Source organism: Chlorocebus sabaeus, chromosome 13 (assembly GCF_047675955.1).
Source record: "Chlorocebus sabaeus isolate Y175 chromosome 13, mChlSab1.0.hap1, whole genome shotgun sequence".
Lineage (NCBI taxonomy): Eukaryota > Metazoa > Chordata > Mammalia > Primates > Cercopithecidae > Chlorocebus > Chlorocebus sabaeus.
In genome coordinates this window covers 33,364,525-33,388,750 of record NC_132916.1, presented here as the reverse complement: position 1 = coordinate 33,388,750, position 24,226 = coordinate 33,364,525, and the positions used below count along the sequence as shown (strand labels likewise).

Here is a 24,226-nt window from a genome sequence, read left to right as displayed (position 1 = left end):
TATAAATCTAAAATGGCTGTAAAAGATAAAGTCTAGGCCGGGCACAGTGGCTCATGCCTGTAATCCCAGCACTTTGGGAGGCCGAGGCGGGTGGATCACCTCAGGTCAGGAGTTTGAGACCAGCCTGCCCAACATGGTGAAACCCTGTCTCTACTAAAAATACCAAAAGTCAGCTGGGTGTGGTGGCGGGTGCCTGTAATCCCAGCTACTTGGGAGGCTGAGGCAGGAGAATCATTTGAACCAGGGAGGCGGAGGTTGCAGTGAGCCAAGATTGTGCCACTGCACTCCAGCCTGTGAGACAACACTGAAACTCTGACTCCAAAAAATAAAAAATAAAAAAGATAAAGTCTATTAATTAAAACAAAACCAAAAACAATACCAATAAACAGAGTCTTGGTAACCTGTGGTTTAATAACATTTAGGTGAAGTCTCAGAGAAGAAGAGAGAGAGGTGAGACAGAATAAATTATTTGAAGGATAATGGTTGAAAATGTTCTAATTTAATGAAAAATATTGAGAGATTCAAGAATCTCAAAAGGTTCAAGCATTAAGAAACCACTTAGCAACATATTGTTGAAAACCAGTGATAAACGGGAAAATCTTAACAGCAGTCTGAGAAATGATGATACATTCTGCATAGAGGAATAAAGAGAAGAACTCTGATTAGAAACTATGAGATCCAGAAGGCAACAGAGACATAATCTTCAATGTGCTGAAAGAAGAAAAGATGCCACCTAGAATTCTATATCCAGCCAAAATATCTTTCACAAATGACAGAGAAATAGACTTTTCCAGATAAATAAATGCTAAGACAATTCTTAGCATTCTGATATTTTCCTTCAGACGGAAGGAAAATGATATCAAAACAAAATCTACATAAAAATAAAAAGCACAGAAAATGGTAAAAAATATATATTTTTGTTTCCTAATTTTCCTGAAAGGATAATTGACCATTTGAAGCAAAAATAATAATGTATTGTGGGTCGTATGACATATGCAGAAATAAAATGTATGAAAACTATAGCACAAAGGTGAATAACAGGATGCATACTGAAAGAGGATCCTACATTATATGTGAAATATTTTAATACAGATTTATGGTAGACTGTGGTTAGTTAAGAATACATATTTTAGTTCACAGAGCAGCTATTAAAAAGGATCATAATTTGTTTCAATATCAACTAGAGAAAGACCCTCATCTTATTCTTCTTCAGAATAGTTTGGCTGTTCTTGGACCTTGGCGTTTCCATATAAACATTAGAATTAAATTCCCTGGTTCCTTAAAAATCTGTTATGTATTTGACCCATCAAAATCCAGTAGTGATTGGTACTTTTACCCTTCTGTCAAGAAAATGCAAGGATATTAGAACACTTTAAACTACTTTACTTCTTCCTAATATATAAGCCATTGTTCTGATGAATTTTAATTCTTTATATTTAAACCATATAAATCTTAATTATTGTTGCCTTATATAATATTCATTTAGATTTATCCACATTATTTACCATCTTCATTGCTCTTCATTCCTTCATGCATCTCTGACCTTCCACCAAAGGTCATTTTCCTTCTGTCTGATGTCCTTTAGCGTTCTCTTTAGAGTGGACCTACTAGTAACAAACTATCTCAGTCTTTTTAGTCTTAAAATGTCTATTTCTGAAGGATACTTCCCCCAAGCATAGAATTCTAGACCAGTATTTATTTTCTTTAAACACCTTAACTCTATCAGTCCCTTGTCTTCTGGGTTCAGTACTTTCAGTTGAGAAGTCAGCTATCACTTTAATTGTCGTCTCTTTGAATGTAATATTTTTTTTTCTGGATGCTTTTAAGATTTTACTTTTTTTTTTTTTTTTTTTTTTTTTTTGAGACAGAGTCTTGCTCTGTCGTCCAGGCTGAAGTGCAATGGCACAATCTCAGCTCACTGCAACCTCCGCCTCCTGGGTTCAAGCGATTCTCCTGCCTCAGCCTCCTGAGTAGCTGGGATTACAGGTGGCTGCCACCAAGCCCGGCTAATTTTTGTATTTTTAGTAGAGATGGGGTTTCACCATGTTGGCCAGGTTAGTAATTTTAGTTTTTAATACATTTTGTAACATTCTTAGCCATTATCTCTTCAAATATTGCTTTTCCCCTATTTTCCCTTTCCTTTCCTTTTGAAACTCCAATTACACATAAGTTAGACCTCATTCTAACATTATGCCTCTTTTGCCTTTGAATTTTCCCATGACATTAAAATATTCTTCAAAAAGATACAAAATTATATTATCATTCCTTATAGAAAATATGCTCTCACCTGTTGTTCTAGGATCATGTTCTTTTCTCGCTCTACATTGAGAACCATTCTCTTTGTATATTCTAGTTGCTTCTCTAGAAGAGTACAACGGGACTGGGCTGAGCTTAACTGTATACTTATATCTACGAAAAAGACAAAATAATAACCAGTCAATTACCTGATTATCACATAGATCAGAGATTTGGTTATCATAAGAAATGTATTATGTGAATTCAATCAAGAGCTAAAAGTTCAGAGTCTCTTTTATCTCTGAGTATTGACTCTCCCAGAGTTATGAAAATACATTTGTAAATAGCTCATTAATTACATAGAACTGGTTTAATATTGTTTCCTCCTAAAAATCTAGAGGGCACACTTCTGAAAGAGGAGGATGTCAGTAACTTGTGGGGTGATAAATATCCTGGTTGTTAATGAAAATAACATCATCTGGAAAAACAGAGGCTGAAAGCTTTTACCTATCAGTATATTTCTTCTCTTTCAGGAAACTCAAGTATATGCATCTACCACTCTCATTTTCCCCTGTTCTTGACTGCTGGCAGAACAGCTAATTCCACAGCAGAAAGCAACCTATTTCTAATCCTTTAGCTCTTTACTTTCCTTACCCCTTTCTCCTACTTTTGTCCAATTACCTCAGAAATATTTTTCTCCCCATTTCTTCATTGTACTTCTAAGTTGAAACAAAAACTTGAGCCTTGTTTATGAGTGTAGTGTAAAAATGAAAAAGAAGGTCGTAAGTTTTGAAGTGAAATTATGTAAAAGACTTATGTTCTAAATTTCTAACATTTTTCCTAATTTCCACAGAAGCCTCCCCCATTTGCCTATGTCTTCTAATTAACTTTGCGTTCCTCTCAAGTTAAATAAAGTTCTTTTGTATTCATTTTTATTGGTTTTTATATTGTTTAATTGCTAGTGTTGTTCTGTATTTCAAATTCTAAAGTTTAGTGTTAACTGCAAATACAAATAAATAAAAAATAAATATTCAATTACAGGTTAAATTGGATTTTGTTGGTTATTCTGAAAATATTCTAATTTTTAAACACAACTTGTCTAAAATCTTAATTTTTCCTTTAATTTCTAGAATTTATGAATTATACTAAGTTAGATATGATAGAGGTAAGTTCAAAACTGTATCTTTTTCTCACAAATATCAAAAGGTCTGAGAACAAAGTCACAAAGTTTGAATATATATAAGAACAAAGATATCTGAGTACATCGGCTTAGACTAGGTTTATTATTTTTGAACTGTATACTCTGATAACTCCTGGTTTCTGAGAACTACTGCATTTCTTACCTTTTTTCTGCTTTATCAGCTCCTGGTGTGCCAGATTTCTCTCATTTGTTTCATTCTCTAAGGCCTTCTTATACTGCGCTGCTTCTCTGGAAAGAATGTTCAGGTTATCTTCAGCCTGTGTTCTCTCCAGCTCTAAACGATGAATTTTTTCCTGAAGAGTTTTTAAGGCTAAAATAAGAGCTGTTGAAAAAATATTTTGTTGATATTTTCAGTGAAAGTTTCTGAACACTTACAATCAAAGTAACATAAGAAAAATAAGCAGTATATTTTTGTTAGTGAGCCAGAAAAATGTACAAGTAATGCATATTCTTCAAAAAATGAAAAATAATGAATAACACTTTAAAGAAGGGCACATTTTCTCTAATATATCTTGTAAAAACAATATATCTATGATTGTATTGAGTGATTTCTAAGACTGAGAAAGGTAATAACCATGATTTTAATTTAATAAAATAAATATTTTCAAATGAAAGGACTTAAAGAAGACAATGTAGTCTAGGGAGCATAAGAGTCTGAATATGAATAAGGAACATTAAAATATAATTTCTACTAATTAACATGGCATTTTAGGTTTAAAGTTAAAGGTTTTTTTCTCAGTTCTTGATGTATTCCATTTTAGTCAAATCACACATATTTACTGTTTCTTTGTCCATGATACAGTATTAAGAAACAGGATAATTATAACCTAATGGTTTACCTAATGTCAGACCTGAAAGATAATAGTACACTATACCACTGTGACTTGTATTCAACTATATTAATATCTTCATGATTCAGATAAGAGTTTTAACTGTCATATACTTTATATCAAATTAGAAAGATGCTAGAGATTACCATTTGATTTTTATAAATGAGATAAATAAATTATATTTATTCCTCTTTACATGGTATCTGTAGCTGGCACATTGATTTGCATTATTATTTCTTATAGTTTATTCCACAAAACTAGTTTATTTATTAACAGCAACCATTATTATAGAATATTTTAAAAGTAGGTGATAACAGAATCTTAGAAAGGAATCTGCACAGCTTAAAATATGCCTGGAGTAATAAAATGTTTTCCTAATTCAACTTTAAGATCCTCCTACATTTCTATTTTAAACATTAAAATACTAGTATTCTGTAGTTACTCTGATATACTGGCTTCCTAAAATATTTTCAAGAATAATTTTGGATGTATGCAATTTCTGAATCTAATTCTTGAATAAGATGCAATTCCATTTAATTCGCTAACATTCTAATCATGTGGTTTAGAAGGATTCCAAATCTGACCTTTTATTCTTCAAAGAGTATTTTCCTGTTTTCAAATGATGTTTTTATGATAACCCTGTGATATGTGTCCAGCTGGTTATATTAATCTTCGTTTTATGGCTGTAGAAGCCAAAATAAAAAATGTCAAGTAATTTGTCTAAGTTCATAGAAACTTTTAGCAACAGAATCAAAATTAGGAGTTTTGTTAAGATTAAATATACAATCATATTGTATTCCACATAAATACGAAAGGTTTTTTATAGCAAGCTTTTTACCATTCTTCAAATTCTATATCAGCATTACCTTGGCTATTTGGGCTATGAAGTATCTTAGAAGAGGTAACCTCTAAGTTCGCAGGTTGGCAATTCTGAGATGGTTCATTCTGGGTGAATGAGGGAACAAATACTCTTTCTGGAGGTTTATGATAGCTTCCCACTATACTATGCATTAACTCAGAATCCATTATCTGTAGAGAATAAAGGAACGATATAATATAGTATCATTCTTTCCTATTTTAAGGGTGAACGCATTATATAAAAATTCAGGTGAAACTTCAACATAACAACATAATCATATACTGTGGAGTTGTATCTTTAGGAACTTAATTATAAATTCAACTCTAATAAGCCTGGCAATAAAAGAAAGAAAAATTACTATTTCTTGTGTAAGTAGTATTGACAATTCTGCCTGATTTTCAATAATCATATACCCTGGAGTAAGCATGACATGAGTGCTGTGAATTTACTGGTTTCTCAGTAACTCACAAATCCCATATATCTATCATAGTCTGAGCATCGCTCTACAAGCAGTGTGACTCTAGGATTTAAAGAGAAAGTACATATTCTAAAAGACAACAGAGCTTTTAAAAACAAGCCAATAATATACACTGATTCTCCAATACTGATTGTTGAATTCTAATGTATGGCTTCCTAAAGGATTTTCAAGGGTAATTTTGGATATATGAAATATCAGAATCTAACCTTTGAATAAGACACATCTCTGCTTAGTGTATTAGCATTTTAGTCATCTAGATTAGAAAGTTTCCAAATCTGAAGAATCGAGACTACTTAGTTTTGTTAGTCTAGTTTTTATTTTGTTGCTGTTTTTGTTTTGGTAAGAGAGCCCTTTTAATCATTTTAGCAAGTAATTTTTGGTCTAAAATTTCCAAATCATTTTATTATCCTTTCTGCAATTTAAATATTTTAGAAATGTATTCTATTTTTTAATAGACCCTAGTCAATGTTAATTAAATTAATTCATAATCACATAAGGTGATAACTGCTCACAAAAAAATAACTCACTGGCAGAATTTTAAGAAAGCTTGGTTCAAAATGTAAATCCAAGAATTACACTATAACATTAGCTTATTTTGATTTTTGAGAGTTGTACATTTTCCATGATTTCACTACCGCCTCAATTCACAAGACAAGAAAGGCAGGCACTTCCCAGGATTATATTTTCTGGAAGAGCAGAAGGCACACTTCACTTCCTAGAATTTTCTACTTTAGCCATTGCCATGATTGGCTATCTCCTAGAACATTCTGATTGGTCTAAATTAGAGGCTGTAAAGCCTAAGGTTTGCTAAGATACTTGATGTTTTTTGTTCTTGCAAGGCAACCATATTTTGCTATTGTTATTAGTACCAGCTATCTCAGACACTGTCCCATGGGATACTGCATCTGTCTAAGTTGTTCCCTCAAAAAACAAGAGATCAACATTAGTCACAGCTGGCTCACTATAAAGTGGAGGTAAGGCCCTAAAGTACGTAAGTCCTGAAGATGGTTGTACGTCTTTAGAGAGAGGTAAGTGGTTAAAGCTATCCCAAGAACACTGGAGCTACTCAAGATATCTGACTCAGTTTTCAGTTCCGGGTGGGTTTCTCCAATGATAGAAAGAATGAAATTTTGCTATTCGTCACTACACACTGAAGTCCTTGGGATATCTCTGCTTCCTCTGACCTAAGTACAATATTATTTCACAAACTGGATTTTGCACCAATTAAAAAACTGGTCCAAATTTGAGGTTTTTAATGTATATGAAATAATGACTAGTTAGAAGGTTGCCAGTAAGTTAAAAATTAAACTACAGTTTATTTAAATTAAATGTGTAGACACATATTAAAGTGGGCACAAGCAGAATAACCCACTGATAGGATAAAAACAAGATGAAGAAAAAGAAAACAGTAAAGAAACGAGAGGACAAGTGATGTTGTGACACAGAGCTCAGAGATTCTCATTGTAATGGGAATTTAGCTTAACCCTTATAATCTGGTCCTGTGTTGTAAACAAGTGCATAAGCCTACTAGAAGCTTATTTATATAAAGCACTGAAGCATCCTGGGAGAAAAACTCACTCTGAAGGAAGGTGAAATAACTACAAAAGGCCTTACATGGCTAAGGAGAGGAGGAGTGATTCTGAGTAGACTATGGTGGTGGTCATTTTAATTTATCTCTGACCTAGTGCCATGACTCAAATGTGGGTTCTAAAAAGAGAGAGTTTAAATAAAAACTGAGAAATGTTTCATCAATATCTCTATAATATATCAAGGCATTAGCTTCCCTGCTTTGTGTAAGATGTTATACGACAATGGAGGGGGAGTCAGATGGCTAGCAGTTTTGGCCCCTTTCTGGTGCATCGGTTAGTAGTATTCAGCAAGAGAGAGAGAGAGCAAGAGAGACAGTGAACAAGAGTGAGAAACCGAGAGAGCAAGAGAGAAACAGAGAGAGATCACAGATGGAAGGGACACATTCATGGGCGTGTATGAGAAATATTTCTAGGGAAAAATTTCTGAAAATACAGAGAAGTACTTAAATCCCAATCTCTAGAATTCTGGTATTTCTGATACTGGACTTAGCTAGCTGTTGGTAACTGAAAAGACCTCAGGAACTCTTATGGAACATTTTATTGGTGTCTGCAAGTAAGGACAAAAGGCTATAAAATGTGAACCTCATTTGTATCAAGCCTGGGAAACTCAGGTTGTACCTGGAACCATTCTTTTTTTTTTTTTCCTTAAAATTTTTATTTACTTTTTCTTTATTCTAAAACAAACAAACAAAAAAATGGAATACATGTGCAGAATGTGCAGGTTTGTTACATAGGTATACATGTGCCATAGTAGTTTGCTGCACCTACTGACTCGCCCTCTAAGTTCCCTTCCTTTACCACCCACAGGCCCTGGTGTGTGTTGTTCCTCTCTCTGTATCCAGGTGTTCTCAATGTTCAACTCCCACTTACGAGTGAGAACATGCAGTGTTTGGTTTTCTGTTCTTATGTTAGGCTGCCGAGGATGATGGCTTCCAGTTTCATCTATGTCTCTGCAAAGGACATGAGCTCATTCCTTTTTATGGCTGCATAGTGTTCCATGGTATACATGTACCACATTTTCTTTATCTAGTCTATCATTGATGGGCATTTGGGTTGGTTTACCTGAAACCATTCTTGACAGCTTGTGAACAACCAGGGAAATTACTCCCTGTCTTTACGGTCTATAAAATAAAGATACTCTAATTGGCTGCCACTAAGATCCCATTGCATAAAAAAACTATCCCCCTAAAAAGAATGCTCTAGACACAAACACTTTACTGCAAAGCATTTTTACTTTTTATAGAGGAAAACACTTATTCCACAGGACTACTAGGGAGATGACATTCCTTTATTTCAAAAGTCTTCTATAGTATCTCTGACCATTCACCCAGAATGAACCATCTCAGGAAGCTGAGGCAGGAGAATCACTTGAACCTGGGAGGTAGAGGCTGCAGTGAGCTGAGATTGCACCACTGCACTCCAGCCTGGGTGACAGAGCGAAAGACTCTCTCTCAAAAAAATAAAATAAAATAAAATAAAATAAAATAAAATACAAGTTTCAGAGCAGACTTCTTTGGTTCAAACTGAAGCACTGCTGTGTGACCTTGATCAAATGTTTAATTTCTCTGTGCCTCAAATTCCTCATTTGCAAAATAAAAATTAAAATGGTATCTTAACACATGGGTTCCCAACCTCTGGCCTGCGGACTAGTATCCATTCTTGGCCTGTTAGGAACCAGGCTGCCCAGCAGGAGGTGAGTGAAGGTGAGCAAGCATTACCACCCAAGCTCCACTTCCTGTCAGATCAGGGCAGCATTAGATTCTCATAGGAGCGCGAACCCTATTGTGAACTGTGCATATCAGGGATCTAGGCTGCATGCCCCTAATGAGAATCAAACTAATGTCTGATGATCTGGAATGATCTGGGGTGAAACTGTTTCATCCCCAAACTATCCCCCTACCCCTGCCGCATCTGTGGAAAAATTGTCTTCCACAAAACCGGTCCCTCCTGCCTTAACATATAAGACTGCTTTAAGGATTAAATGAGACAACGTAAGTAAGGTACTCAGAAAGATGTCTGATACATAGTAAATGTTGATTCATATTAGCAATTATTATCTTTAAGGGATAAAGGAGAAGAACAATTCAAAGATAATTCTCAGATGATCTAACTTGGCTACTGTGTAGATATTAATTTAATTAATTTACCAGGGACTAGTACTCAAAATATCTGAAGAACTATAAATCAGAAAGAAACACAAAACCCAATAGAAAAAATAAGCATAAGGGACACTTCAAAAAGAGGAAACATAAGTGGTTTATAAATACAGGAAAAGATGCTCAACCTCAGTAGTAGTCACGGAAATGCAACTTAAAACCACAAATTAGCATTTCATATCCAACAGTTAGGCAAAATGTAAAACTGACAATATAAAATTTCAGAAATGATGTAGAACTATGAGAACAGTAGTAAGTGTTGGCACATAAACTGGTACCAATTTTAAAACAATTTAGTATTATGAAATAAAATTGAATATATATTTCTTTACATATACATATATACATACAGATAGATATTACAATCTAATGAGTAAGTCTTAGAGAAACTTTTACATATCATCACCAGGAAAGACATTATTGAGAATATTTGTAGCAGCACTATCTATAATAGCAAAAACTAGGAATAGCCGAAATGGATAAACAGATAAACTGTGGTATATTTACACAATGTCCTAACAAAGACAATGAATCATTTGTGGTAAAGATTTCAATAAGGATGAATCTTAGAAAACTGTTGGGTGAAAAATGCAAGTTACTGAAGAAGAGTATCATAAAATTTTTTGTTATTGTTGCTGCTGTTTTGTGTTTTTTAGAGATGGTGGTCTCACTATGTTGCCCAGGCTGGTCTTATTCACACATTTAGAGTTCTAATTTTAAACTCACATTTCTTAGATCTTTAACTGTAGGAATTCTTCGAAGTCAATGTTTAAAGCACCTTTCTTCAGAGAAAACTTCTATTTTTCTGCTAGGATCTGAGGCACCCCAAACCAAAAACATCATTAAACTAAACCTTTAGATTAAGATTACTTTTGCAAGGCGAATTTCAACTTCAAACTCACATGAGCATAGGATTGTGATGAGGAATTCTCAGGAAAGATTCTTTTTGTGTATTCCAATCAAAAGCAAGGATGAGACAGGCAGTGTCATTCTAAAGAGCAGGCTATTTTCCTTAAATTATCCACAGGGGATGATTCACACTTTGGGGATCTCAGCTTTATGTTGCAGTGTCCAAACTTATAACTCACGATGCCTAGGCTCAGATTTCCTCTGTCCCATGCAAGCAGGACTATCTCCTTAAAGCCCAGGTTCTGGGCCATAAGGTATCAGAAGGCAATTTTAGAGGTAAAGAGGTTCTATGGCTCACTTATCTCCATGGAATTCGGCCTTTTCATTTACAGCCTTGTATTTTCACCTTACTTCGCTGCCAACTCAAGCAGATTTAAAAAAATTTTTTTTAAGTATTTTATCCAGCATTTAAAAATGTGTTCTTTACCGGAAGTTTCTCTAAACATCTAGTCTGCCAAATTGCTTGAAATAAAATACTGCAATAGCTTTAGACATACTTTAGAGATACTAACTGCTTTAGACAAACCAGTTTTCGTTGCATACACAGAATGATACTTAGGCTTCAAAAAAGGAAAAGGAGTTTATATCTTTTCATTCCAGCTACAATTCTCAAAAGTATTCCATACTGTAAAGTTTGTTCTTCTTCAATTATAGTAAAGTGAATATTATCTGGTTAGTTATTAACTAAATAGAGAGTTCACTAGTAGGATTCAGATAACAGAACAAATAGTAAACAATCTATAGGCTGAGAATAAGAAAAAGTATCAGAACCTAATTCACGTCTTAGGCACACTATATATTCAACATTAAAAATATGCAATGACTTTATAGGAATACTAACCATCAAATTACAGAAATTTAGAAGCACTTTAAGTATTATTACACTTCAATGACATTCATGTATAATATATTTACAGTAGCAGCAAATCTTACATTTAATATACTGATCTTTTGACACTCGAATTGATCTACTTAATGCAATTTATAATTAACTTAAGAAAATTCCTCGATAGATATGAAAAAATCATTATTTTGTAACCATCACAATAAAGGCTGATTTAGGCAAGAAGCATCAATAACTGCTAAATCAAGGGGACACATTTTAATGAGGAGCGGGATAATTGCATGGTCCTAAAGTGTATTTCCCATAGAATGCTTATAAAATGCAAGGAAAAACTAGTAACTGAATAGTAGAAAGACAAACAATACTCTGATAGGATGATTAAAATTAACATCACCTATGAGAGGTAGAAGGCCATCGTGTGCCTCTGGATATGAAACCCGGAAAAGGACACAACATCACTTATGCAGTACTCTGGCCAGAACGCATAACCTGAATCTCAACATGAGCAAATACCACATAAACAACAAATGAAAAACATTCTATTTTTCTTTTTTTTAAAAAAAAGCCAGCAGAGAGGTGGTTGTTTTCTTAAAAAATGTCAATTTCATAGAAGACAACCACACTTCTGTATATGTATGCAGAAGACCTGAAAGCAGGGTCTCAAAGAGGTATTTGTATACCTATGTTCATAGCAGCACAATTCACAATTCACAAACCAAAAGGCAGAAGCAAACCAAATGCCCATTGATAGGTAAACAAAATGTGATATATACAAGCAATGGAATATTAATCAGCCTTAAAAAGGAAGGAAACTCTGACAGAGGCTTCAATTTTGATGAACCTTGAAGATATGATGCTAAGTGAAATAAACCAATCACAGAAAAGACAAACATAAGATGTTTGTCTTATATAAGTTTGTCATATATGTGTTTCCACTTACATGAAGTATCTAAAGTAGATGAACTTACAGAAACAGAAGGTAGAATGGTGGTTGCTGGGGAGGAGTGAAATGAGTTATAGAGTTTCAGTTTTGCCAGATGAAAAACTTTTAGAGATTGGTTGCATAACAATGCGTGGTAGGGGAGACAAATATGATAAAAACAATCTTTGATTCAATGGGCTTGGTTCCATAACAAAAGCATATGCAGAAAGCCATGGGAACACAAAGGAGAGGTTAACACTCTCTGACTGACACTCTCTGTCTCTGACTCTAACTAACGCCAGAAATAATCTGAAATTATGAAGAGTTTTGAAAGAGAAGTTTAGGTTAATATGGCAGAGTGAACATATATACTTACTTTTGCTTCCACTTGGAAACTCACTAAAATAATATTTAAAAAAAAGAAAGATACAAACCCGCGAAGAGAAGGATCAGTAGAGGTGACAACAAAACTTTGGAAAACGGAAAACAGATGTATGAGTAGTAACAGGCTTAGCTAATGCAAAAAGGCAGACTCCAAATCCAAGTAAGAAATGTGACTTTTTAAATTTTACCCAGCAGGATCCTGGAATGGCTCAGGAATTAGCCACACCTCTGTAAGCAGTAGGTAAGATAGAGCTGGAAACTAGAGAACAGGTTGAAAGTTTAATGTAGAAGTAAATTATATGCCCAAATACCCTCTGCCTTTCCATGCAGCCATGAGTATTCTACCTTCATCTGGGAAGATCAGAATTTTGTTTTGTTTCTTTCTGAAGAGGAAATTATAGAATGTCTCTGGACTGGGGGACACTCAGAACAACTGAGAGAGGGGCATGAGACTGGAAGCTGAAAGACTAATCAGTTCCCAGAATGTCGGCAGTCTATATTATTATATCCAAGTGAAGAACTGAGGATCCATTTTCTAGGAAATACGAATAGCTTAAGTTAATAAAGACACTAAAGACAATAAAATGAATTGATTGGATAGATTTGGAGTTTCCAATTAGTTTTTTTGGTTTTTTGTTTTGAGACGGAGTCTCCCTCTGTTGTCCAGGCTGGAGTGCAGTGGTGCGATATCGGCTCACTGCAACCTCTACCTCGCAGGTTCAAGCGATTCTCCTGCCTCAGCCTCCCAAGTAGCTGGGATTACAGGCGCCCACCACCACGCCCGGCTAATTTTTTGTATTTTTAGTAGAGACGGAGTTTCACCGTGTTGGCCAGGCTGGTCTCAAACTCCTGACCTCAGGTGATCCACCTGCCTTGGCCTCCCAAAGTGCTGGGATTATAGACACGAGCCACTGTGCCCGGCCTTCAATTAGTTTTTCAGTGCTCCCATCTTACATATAAGCTATCTAACCACGGCTTACCAAACATTAGGAAAGACAGAGACCAAAGCAAACAAACAATAAGAGGTTTAGCAGGAACACAAAATCTGGCAATATACCATTAGTGAAGATAGAATGCATAATCATTGAGGACGATGATAGATCCTAGTGAATTTGTTTGGAGTACAGTGAATAAATGTTGGCAGTAAAAAACAGGCTAAAAACCTATAAGGGCCAAGCCAAAAAGGATTTTGTATATCACATCAAGGAGTTTGTAATTTATTTGATTAGACCATAGAGAGGTAATTAAGGACATAAAAGGGAATACCATGACCAGGTTTGCATTTTGACAAGTTCATTCAGCTGGCCTTAAGGTGAGCGGACAAAAGAAGGAAGAAATTATAGGCAGATGGACAAATTAAGAGGTTACTAAAGTAATTCAAACAAGAAAAATATAGGTCTAAAATAGGACTGGAGTAGATGAGATAAATATGAAAGATGCTGAGAAGATATAATCAAAAGGACTTAAGAATATGCTACAAATATGTAATAGGAGAGAGGAAAGACTCAGAAATATGCCTCAAAATTTTTGGTTGGGCAAATGGATAGATAGTGGTGAATTAATGGAAATATGGAATAATATAAAAGGGGCTACAAGTCTTAGGGAAATAATGAATTCTGTTTTAGACATGTGGAATTTGAGGTGCTTACAGACACAGAACTGCCCAGCAAGCAGACTGAAATATGAATCTGGAGGTTAGTGAGCATTTAGGTTGGATCTAGAGATAGAGATTTGGTTATCAATTAGATCACCCAAGGACAGTATAAAGAACAGCAATTTTCAGTGTGTGCATGTGTGCATGACAAAAGAGGTAGCTGAGACTCACTGCCTTTGCCCATTAGGGAACCACTGTGGGTCCTCCTCAGATGTGTTGAGACAAAATTTTATAAAAGGTTAAGAATCACAGATTTGGCTGGGCGCAGTGGCTCACGCCTGTAATCCCAGCACTTTGGGAGGCTGAGGCGGGCAGATCACGAGGTCAGGAGATCAAGACCATCCTGGCCAACATGGTGAAACCTCATCTCTACTAAAAATTAAAAAAAAAATTAGCCCAGCGTGGTGGCACGCGCCTGTAATCCCAGCTACTCAGGAGGCTGAGGCAGGAGAATCACTTGAATCTGGGAGACAGAGGTTGCAGTGAGCCAAGACTGTGCCATTGCACTCCAGCCTGGGTGACAGAGGAGACTTGGTCTCCAAAAAACAAAACCAAACAAACAAAAAAAGATTAAGAATCACAGATTTGGGAGACAAGTGAAGGGGAAAAAAAAAAAAACTCTCAAAGGAGATTTAAAAAAAAAAAAGCAATAAGAGAAGTGGGGAAAAGCAGGAGAAAGTGATAACAAAGGAGTAAAAGTGAGAACAAGTACTTACTATTTATGTCTAATACACTATGCCTCCCTGAAATAAAAAGAACACAGGACATGGCTTCTGCTATCTGACTGAGTTTGCAATTACACTGTTGAAAAAAGACTGACATAAGACAACGAGAGGGAGAAAAAAGAAAAAGGGAGGGAGGTGAGTCAACAGTGTATCAAGTAAAATTGGTTTATTTCATAACTGCTAATAAATTTTTACTGAGCAGCCTCCAAACTCATTAAATAGTCTGAATATAAGAAATACATTATTACATGAGTAGAACAGCCAGTTTTTGGGTTTTTTTGTTTTGTTTTTTTTTGAGACGGAGTCTCGCTCTTTTGCCAGGCTGGAGTGCAGTGGCGCGATCTCGGCTCACTGCAAGCTCTGCCTCCGGAGTTCACGCCGTTCTCCTGCCTCAGCCTCCGGAGTAGCTAGGACTACAGGCACTCGCCACTACGCCTGGCTAATTTTTTGTATTTTTAGTAGAGATGGCGTTTCACCATGTTGGCCAGGATGGTCTCGATCTCTTGACCTCGTGATTCGCCCACCTCGGCCTCCCAAAGTGCTGGGATTACAGGCGTGAGGCACCGTGCCCGGCCAATAGCCAGTTTTTTAAGAGTACAAAGTAATGCCAATCTTTTACAAATATTTTATAAATTATAGCATCTAATTGTTCATGTGCAGTTAATTCAACTCAATACATGCAATAAGAGCTATCTAATTTTCAAGTAAACTCATCAAGTGCTGAATTTAAAATAACCAGGCTTATGAATATTCTATCTAATAATTAGATTTCTCCTTATTGAAGGTGTATCCATTTAGTTTAGAACATATAATGTCTAAGGTCCCTTAAATGATTAGACTCCCCATCATCTTTACCAAGATCTAGTTTATCTTGACTATTCAGTTCAAGAGAAAATGTTCCTAATTTAATACAAAGTAAATGAGGAACAATATAAAACTGTATAATTATAGCCTATTTTTAAAGGACAAAGATAGATACAAAAAACAGATTTTATTAAATGTTAATAGACGGACAACAGATTTTCATGTTCTTACTTCCACCTTCTAAAACATTCTCCACAATGAACACATATTACTTTTATAATGAGAAACAAAAATCTAATAAAATATTTTCTCAATTAGATTTCCAAAGAGGTAGAAAGCAGCTGGAGATTTAGAGTATCAATTATTTATATGAATATCTGTTGGAAGCACTTACATGTTTTCATTTGTAAGGGTTTCATGTCTCTTATCTCAACATAAACTCAGAAAAGGCAATTATGTTTATTTTTTCTGTAAGTCTCCACAATCCAAATTCCTACACTCTGCAAAGGGGCATTGTATCTTCAGGGCCTAATCCAAAAAATATTTGTAAAAATAAATCCTCTGAAACTAATTTGTTAGGTCAACAACTTTTTCCTACCTCCCTATGCTAATGTTTATTATGGTTGAACCCAGCAAATCAGTAAATACTGTCCTAACTTAAAACACACACACACACACACACACACACACACACATTGTGCTTTGATATGTACTTTTACATACAGGTTTTAATTTAATGTCATTTTATTTAAGTAAACCATAATTCTTAGGATTTGAAAATATTACTGGTAATATTTCTTCGAAAAGTTCTAAGTCAAAAAATAAGTGATTTTGAAAGGGTTTCAACATTCTTATAATGTTTATTGTATTTATAAGGATAAAAGTATACTATAGTTATTTTCGTTGAACTTTAACCATTTCTATCCACCTGTCTATCAATCAATCAATCAATCAATCAATCAACACAGGTTCTCACCATGTTGCCTAGACTAGCTTCAAACTCCTGGGTTCATGCAATCCTCCCACCTCAGCCTTCCGAGTAGCAGGTGTGTGCCACCACACCCTTTTCTCTTTAGAATGGTTGATGGTAAACTTAGTAAACACAGAGTTCAGAAACTGGGTAATGGGCACTCAGATTAGTTGCTACAAATCCACTTTCTAGGCCTTTACATTTTTTTCCCCCACAGGTTGAGCAGACTTCATAGTCAGAATTAATTGCGGGACTTCGCTGATTAGTCAGGCTGCCCAAGGGGGAATGAGCCATTGGACAATGATAAATATCTAAAGCTTGCCAAGTTCAGTACCAAAATTTATTTCGACTAGTTTTTTTTTTTTTTTTTTTGGAGACGGAGTCTCGCTCTGTAGCCCAGGCTGGAGTGCAGTGGCCGGATCTCAGCTCACTGCAAGCTCCGCCTCCTGGGTTTACTCCATTCTCCTCTCAGCCTCCCGAGTAGCTGGGACTAGAGACGCCCGCCACCTTGCCCGGCTAGTTTTTTTGTATTTTTTAGTAGAGACGGGGTTTCACCGTGTTAACCAGGATGGTCTTGATCTCCTGACCTCGTGATCCGCCCGTCTCGGCCTCCCAAAGTGCTGGGATTACAGGCTTGAGCCACCGCGCCCGGCCGACTAGTTTTAAAAGAAAGATTTCTAAAGTGTTTAAACTGCTTTCCTTCCTTTTAGACAGAGTATATTCAACACAATTTAACCTTTAGGATGACTTAAGGATAGCATCATAGCATTTTAATTATGCACAATGATACTTAGGGACCCAGTGTGATATTGTATTGTTTACCCCTTCACTGGAAAGTTCCAGACCATCCTAGACTCTGTTTTCTGTTTTTTCATCTCTTGCTACCTCTTTCCTTGCTGTCTACCTACTTGTTTCTAGCAGAAGACTCCTTTCTAATTGGTTTCCCAACCTATAGCAAATAAACAACAAAGCAATCAAGTTTCATTCATTAAACATTCAGAGATGAAAAATACAATCCCAGGCAGTCCCTGAAACATTCACAACTTAATTATGCTACATAGGATGCTATGGGAATCCAGAGGAGAAGCATCTGACCCAGAGTCTGGGGATTTCAATGGTGACTTCCTGGAGGAGCTAGTTCTTAAACTGAGACATGAAGGATGAATGAATAGCATTTCACAAGCAAAAGAAAGTGAGAGAATGGGTAGAAGAAAAGATCAAGTGCACAGACAGAAGAAATAGCATGGTAAAAATAAAAATAATGATATCTCACATTTATTAAAAACTTCTGTGAATTAACTTACTAAATCCACATACCAATGCTATGAAGCACAATTATTCCTATTTTACAGATGAGGAAACTGTGGCACAGAAAAAACTGTTTCATCCAAGGTCCATACCTAGTTAAGTGGCAAAGTCAAGATTTGGCAGTCTGGCTCTAAAGCTCACACTCTAAATCATCACACTATATAGCTTATCTATGCAAAATTATGAAAGCAAGAGAGAATCCAGTGTTTGAGCAATCTATTATGAGTGATTTACTAAAGCTGGAAGGCTGTATAGTGCCTAAATATTGCAGAAGATGAGGCAGAAAAAAGACCTGAGGAGCCTTGTATGCCAGGTACAGGTGTTTAGATTTTATCCTGTAGGTAATAAAAGCCATCCAGCAGAGGAGTAGCAAGACCACACTGCCTTTGATAAAGTTTTTTATGAAGAATGGATAGAAACAACCAAACGCTCAAAGTACAGGGAGGAGACTATTCCAGAGCTCTATGTGAGATGATAAAGACCTGAATCAAAGCAATAGAAGTGGTTCCTTTTTTATTTTTATTTTTCTGAGACGGAGTCTCACTCTGTTACCTGGGCTGGGCTGGAGTGCAACGGCATGATCTCGGTTCACTGCAACGTCCGCCTTCTGGGTTCAAGTGATTCTCCTGCCTCAGCCTCCCGAGTAGCTGGGATTACAGGTGCACGCCACCACACCTGGCTAATTTTTGTGTTTTTTTAGTAAAGACAGGGTTTCGCCATGTTGGCCAGGCTGGTCTCGAACTCCTGTCACCAGGTGATCCGCCCGCCTTTGCTTCCCAAAGTACTGAGATTACAGGCATGAGCCTGGCCATAGAAGTGGTTCTATTTAGGTATTTCCTGCTACTAATCCTATGGAAAGGAAGAGAAAAACTAGAGAAAATCAGGATGTCAAATTCGTAGAACTTATGACCAGACAAGGAAAACTCGTGATAGGGAAAAATGAAATAAAGTTGTAACCAAGGTAGAAAACAGATTTTGAAAGCAGTGGAGGTGGTATAAAAGATTTATTTTAGACATAATTGAGGGGCTTGTGAAATGACATTTTAAAAAAAAACAGCTAAAATTTATATTGAGCTTGCTACATGTGAGGCACTGGTCAAAGAAGTTTACATGCATTGATCCACTGAATCATGAAGGCAACACTATGACATATTAACTTCTTTTTACATGAGGCATCTGAGAAGTTAAGTAACTTGCCCAGGGTCATGCAGCTATCAAGGGGCTGAGCTGGGATCTGAACCCAGGTATCCTGATTTGGAGTGTATTGTCTTTAATAGAGACATGCCAATTTTATAGATGAGTTTGACATTCAAGAATTGTTTAAAGTAAGGATTTGGCCCCAGCTAGCTCAGCCGGTAGGTAATAATAATAATAATAAAAACAAAGATAAGGGTTTGGAAGTCATCAATATACATAGATGGCAGTTGAAGCCATGAGTATTGAGTTAGATATAGAGTATGCAGTCTAAGTGTGGTCCTTCAACCACTTAGGTAAGAATACCCTGAGGATTTTTATTTTTAATAAACATGCAGATTCCTGGGCCTCACCAAAGTCCATGGAAACAAAAACTCTAGGGATAAGACCCATAAATATATCGTTTTGATAACTACCCAACTGATCCTTATATAAAGTTCAAAGATCACTAAAGGAATGAGCAAAGAAATGTGTAACAATGACATTGAGTTTACTAGAAGTGTGTCTACAATAAGAGTAAGCAAATTCTGAAGAAGGATGTTAGTAGGGGCCTGGGCAAGTGTCTGATGAGTCTCTTTTTTTTTTTTTTTTTTTTTTTTTTGAGACAAAGTCTCACCCTGTTGCCCAGGCTGGAGTGCAATGGCACAATCTTGGCTCACTGCAACCTACACCTCCCAGGTTGGGTTCAAGCGATTCTCCTGCCTCAGCCTCCCAAGTAGCTGAGATTACAGGCGCACATGACCATGCCTGGCTAATTTTTTGTATCTTTAGTAGAGATGGGGCTTCACTATTTTGGCCAGGCTGGTCTTGAACCCCTGACCTCGTAATCCTCCCACCTTGGCCTCCCAAAGTACTGGGATTACAGCCATGAGCCACAGAGCCTGGCCCTCTGATGAGTCTTTGATCAAATCTAAGCCACAATAAATTATAAGATGTATTATTTTTTCATGCACCACCACCACCAAAACAACAACATACCCCAAACAAGAGGCCTCCCATGTAAAGCTAGAACAACAAAAGGGGTACAAATGCAATATAAACAAATGAAAAATAAACCTAGCATTCAGAATGAGACAGCAAGGAAACCTGAAAGTCTCTATCTGTACACAAGATAGAAGCAATTTTATCTAAAAGCCAGTACTCACCTAGCTTTGCAGTCTGAATTCATATTACCAGTAGAGTCAAAAACAAAACACAGCAAAACCAACAAAGACAAAACAAAACAAAAAAAATCTTTCAGGCAGAGAATTTAACTTAAAGTGGTCTCAGATTGGTAGTAGTGCAAATAACTGGCAGAGTGAAATGCAAATCCTTTCTGAAGTAATCTGACTTCGATTGAGGCTAATAATGATTACAAGACATTTCCTTATCTTAGACATTTTTTAATTTCTAAAATTTCTAAAAATATATGTCTTAAAGCCACTGAAATACAGTAGATGGAAAGCATACCAAGCTATATTCTGAATGATCAGAATCTTTGACGGTGGGGTTATTTTTGGGTTCTCAGATGTACTTTATAATTTCATACAGGTGTTGATTTGTTTTTAAAATAACTATAATGATGGGTGCAGCACACCAACATGGCACAAGTATACATATGTAACAAACCTGCACGTTGTGCACATGTACCCTACAACTTAAAGTATAATAATAATAAATAAATTTTTAAAAAAACCTATAAAACAAAGACACTATTAACAATTATAAAATTGTTTCCCTTTCCATCACATTTAACCATATTTATAATTCCCCTAAATATAAAAAGTCTCATCCATTTTAAAACAAGAACCCCAAAGAGTGAGATCAGACCACTAATACCTGTACCCTAGAGTCTACGTAAATGCTCCCACACTCTGGGATTTTGATAATGAAACTGCAAAATGCACCACAGGCCCTGGTAACTGTCCAGACATAACAAGACAAACAGCAAACTTTGTTCCTGCCAAGGATGATGATTTACAGTCCTACTCTGACATTTGGTATTCCCTCTTTTGCTCACAGGCCACAAACACTAACTATTTTCATGATATCCAGAGTATCCTGGCTCTTTTTAAGAAAAATTAATCCCTTCTCAACAATGCCACAGTGAAAAAAAATTATTTTAGAACTTCTGTAATTTTCCAGAAAAGCAGTCTTTTCCTAATTCAAACATACATTTCCCATGTATTCCAAGAGTAGTACAAACACTGCACAAATTACACACCGTAGTTGCTCTAGGGTCTTTTAAAACTGCAAATTTCATTGTACTGCTGTACAATGAAATTGTACAGCAGTGCTTGCTAGCACATCATCCAAATGAGTTGCTAGATGACTAAAATTGCTTTAGAGTGAAAATAAACACCAACTGATCACTGTGCGGAGTATCATAATCCAAAAGTGTGACTTACAAATAAACCAGTTATACAACCAACCACTGCTAACTTCCCTGTTTTTAGTGGGTGAAGGTCCTTAGAGTCCTTCTCACAACACAGTCCTGTCTAGAGCAATTGATATAAAAATTCTAATCTGACACTTATCCTTGCCACACCCCACTAGAGCACCTCTTTCACTCAGGAAAACTATTCTACCCCCAGAGCAAATGTTTGCCTATGAGTGAGTGACTGAGTGAGAGTGTGTGTATGTGTGTGTCTGTCTGTCTGTGTAAGTATAGGAATTTTCTAAGACTGTAGAAAGTGAAGTAACAGTTTCCACATCCGCATCTATAATTGAAGATTCACTTTCCCATAGAAACAAGGGAATAATGGTTTCATAGTGACACTACATTTCCAACCATTTTATAACAATATTGTTTCTATGTGGAACTGTGTAAAATCCACTGAATATGAATGTCAACCTACTTAGCAATTCTTCAGATGATATCTGTTAGTATAATTTGTGTGCTATAAATATTTAAAACACTTTAAGAGTAGCCCATAATCCCATTATACAGAACCCCCATTAACACATTTTTTAATATCCAGAGGTAACAAAACTTAAACAGTACAGAAAGTCACAAAATGAAAACTCAAAATTTTTCTAATCCTGGACTGCTGATTCCCAACTACACCCACTACTTTCCCCTCCCTGGAGATAATCACCATCAACGGTTCTTGAGAACAGAAAGAAAACAATTATTTATAGACCTAACCACTTTTCTTTTGGAAAAGAATATCATACGCATCAATTGGTGGGCAATGCAGAAAAAGGTTCATCAGATTCTAGAATATGGCAATCTTGTTAATGTCTAGAAATACTACCTTCATATGAATTTTTGTTTGAATAATGCATTTTCATGTTTTCATATACCTATAACCTAGATTATTTGATAATGAAGTATAGCATAGTGGTTAAGAGGTAGGCTCTGCAGCAAACCTCCTTGGGGATAAATCCTGTGTGATCTGCAGAAGGTTTCTTAAATGTTCCTCCTATCTATAAAATGGGAATAATATGACTACCTATTTAAGATAATTATACGTAATGAATCAACATGAGAGCTCAACTAGAATAGAGCTTAGTGTGCAGTAAGCACTCAATAAATGCTGGCTATTATTGATATCCAGAAATCTTTATATGTTGGATATTTCATCCAAATTTTTGTCAGTAAAATCACTGATGTGCATAATGATACTGAGAAACGACAAAATCAAAAAATCTCTTTTGAACTATCAAAACCTACATTATATACAGTGTTTCTTAACATCATACTATAATCCTAATGTCTCCAATAGGCAATCTATAAACAGTATATGACTTTTCAAGTGAAAAGTCAGTATATCACTTTTCAAGTGAAATGCTTGATTCCCCACATAACCTACTTATAACTTTATACTGCTCCTGCACAAATTTAATTTTTACACTTAATGCCTTCTGTAGGCCCAGCCCTTCTTTTTTTTTTCTTCAAATATGGCAGGTTTTTTTTTTTCCCCCAAACATGGCAGCTTTTTTTTTAAATTATACTTTAAGTTCTAGGGTACATGTGCATGATGTGCAGGTTTGTTACATATGTATACATGTGCCATGTTGGTGTGCTGCACCCATTAACTCGTCATTTACATTAGGTATATCTCCTAATGCTATCCCTCCCCCCTCCCCCCTCCCCACAATAGGACCCAGTGTGTGATATTCCCCTTCCTGTGTCCAAGTGATCTCATTGTTCAATTCCCACCTATGAGTGACAACATGCGGTATTTGGTTTTCTGTTCTTGCAATACTTTGCTCAGAATGATGGTTTCCAGCTGCATCCATGTCCCTACAAAGGACATGAACTCATCCTTTTTTATGGCTGCATAGTATTCCATGGTGTATATGTGCCACATTTTCTTAATCCAGTCTATCACTGATGGACATTTGGGTTAATTCCAAGTCTTTGATATTGTGAATAGTGCTGCAATAAACATAAGTGTGCATGTGTCTTTATAGCAGCATGACTTACAATCCTTTGGGTATATCCTCAGTAACGCGATGGCTGGGTCAAAAGGTATTTCTAGTTCTAGATCCTTGAGGAATTGCCACACTGTTTTCCACAATGGTTGAACTAGTTTACAGTCCCACCAACAGTGTAAAAGTGTTCCTATTTCTCCACATCCTCTCCAGCACCTGTTGTTTCCTGATTTTTTAATGATTGCCATTCTAACTGGTGTGAGATGATATCTCATAGTGGTTTTGATTTGCATTTCTCTGATGGCCAGTGATGATGAGCATTTTTTCATGTGTCTGTTGGCTGTATGAATGTCTTCTTTTGAGAAATGTCTGTTCATATCCTTCGCCCACTTTTTGATGGGGTTGTTTGTTTTTTTCTTGTAAATTTGATTGAGTTCTTTATAGGTTCTGGATATTAGCCCTTTGTCAGATGAGTAGATTGCAAAAATTTTCTCCCATTCTGTAGGTTGCCTGTTCACTCTGATGGTAGTTTCTTTTGCTGTGCAGAAGCTCTTTCATTTAATGAGATCCCATTTGTCAATTTTGGCTTTTGTTGCCGTTGCTTTTGGTGTTTTAGACATGAAGTCCTTGCCCATGCCTATGTCCTGAATGGTATTACCTAGGTTTTCTTCTAGGGTTTTTATGGTTTTAGGTCTAACATTTAAGTCTCTAATCCATCTTGAATTAATTTTCATATAAGGAGTAAGGAAAGGATCCAGTTTCAGCTTTCTACTTATGGCTAGCCAATTTTCCCAGCACCATTTAT

At 36.1% G+C, this 24,226-nt stretch overlaps 1 protein-coding gene across 9 annotated transcripts in view; it reads right to left on the bottom strand.

The window, feature by feature from the left end:
• Positions 1-24,226, bottom strand: part of CEP57L1 (centrosomal protein 57 like 1) — a 64,027-nt gene that overhangs the window by 12,191 nt on the left and 27,610 nt on the right. For 5 of the 9 annotated variants that reach the window (XM_008007396.3, XM_073022396.1, XM_038001041.2 and 2 more), the window contains exons 2-5: positions 18,421-18,717; positions 5,133-5,295; positions 3,579-3,758; positions 2,288-2,409 (exon numbers count right to left, since the gene is read on the bottom strand). In XM_008007396.3, coding sequence (XP_008005587.1) covers positions 2,288-2,409; positions 3,579-3,758; positions 5,133-5,295; positions 18,421-18,447 — 492 coding nt within the window. In that variant the 5' untranslated portion in view covers positions 18,448-18,717. The remainder of the gene's footprint in view (positions 1-2,287; positions 2,410-3,578; positions 3,759-5,132; positions 5,296-18,420; positions 18,718-24,226) is intronic. The other 4 variants (XM_008007397.3, XM_073022397.1, XM_073022395.1 and 1 more) reach the window with 1 other exon arrangement.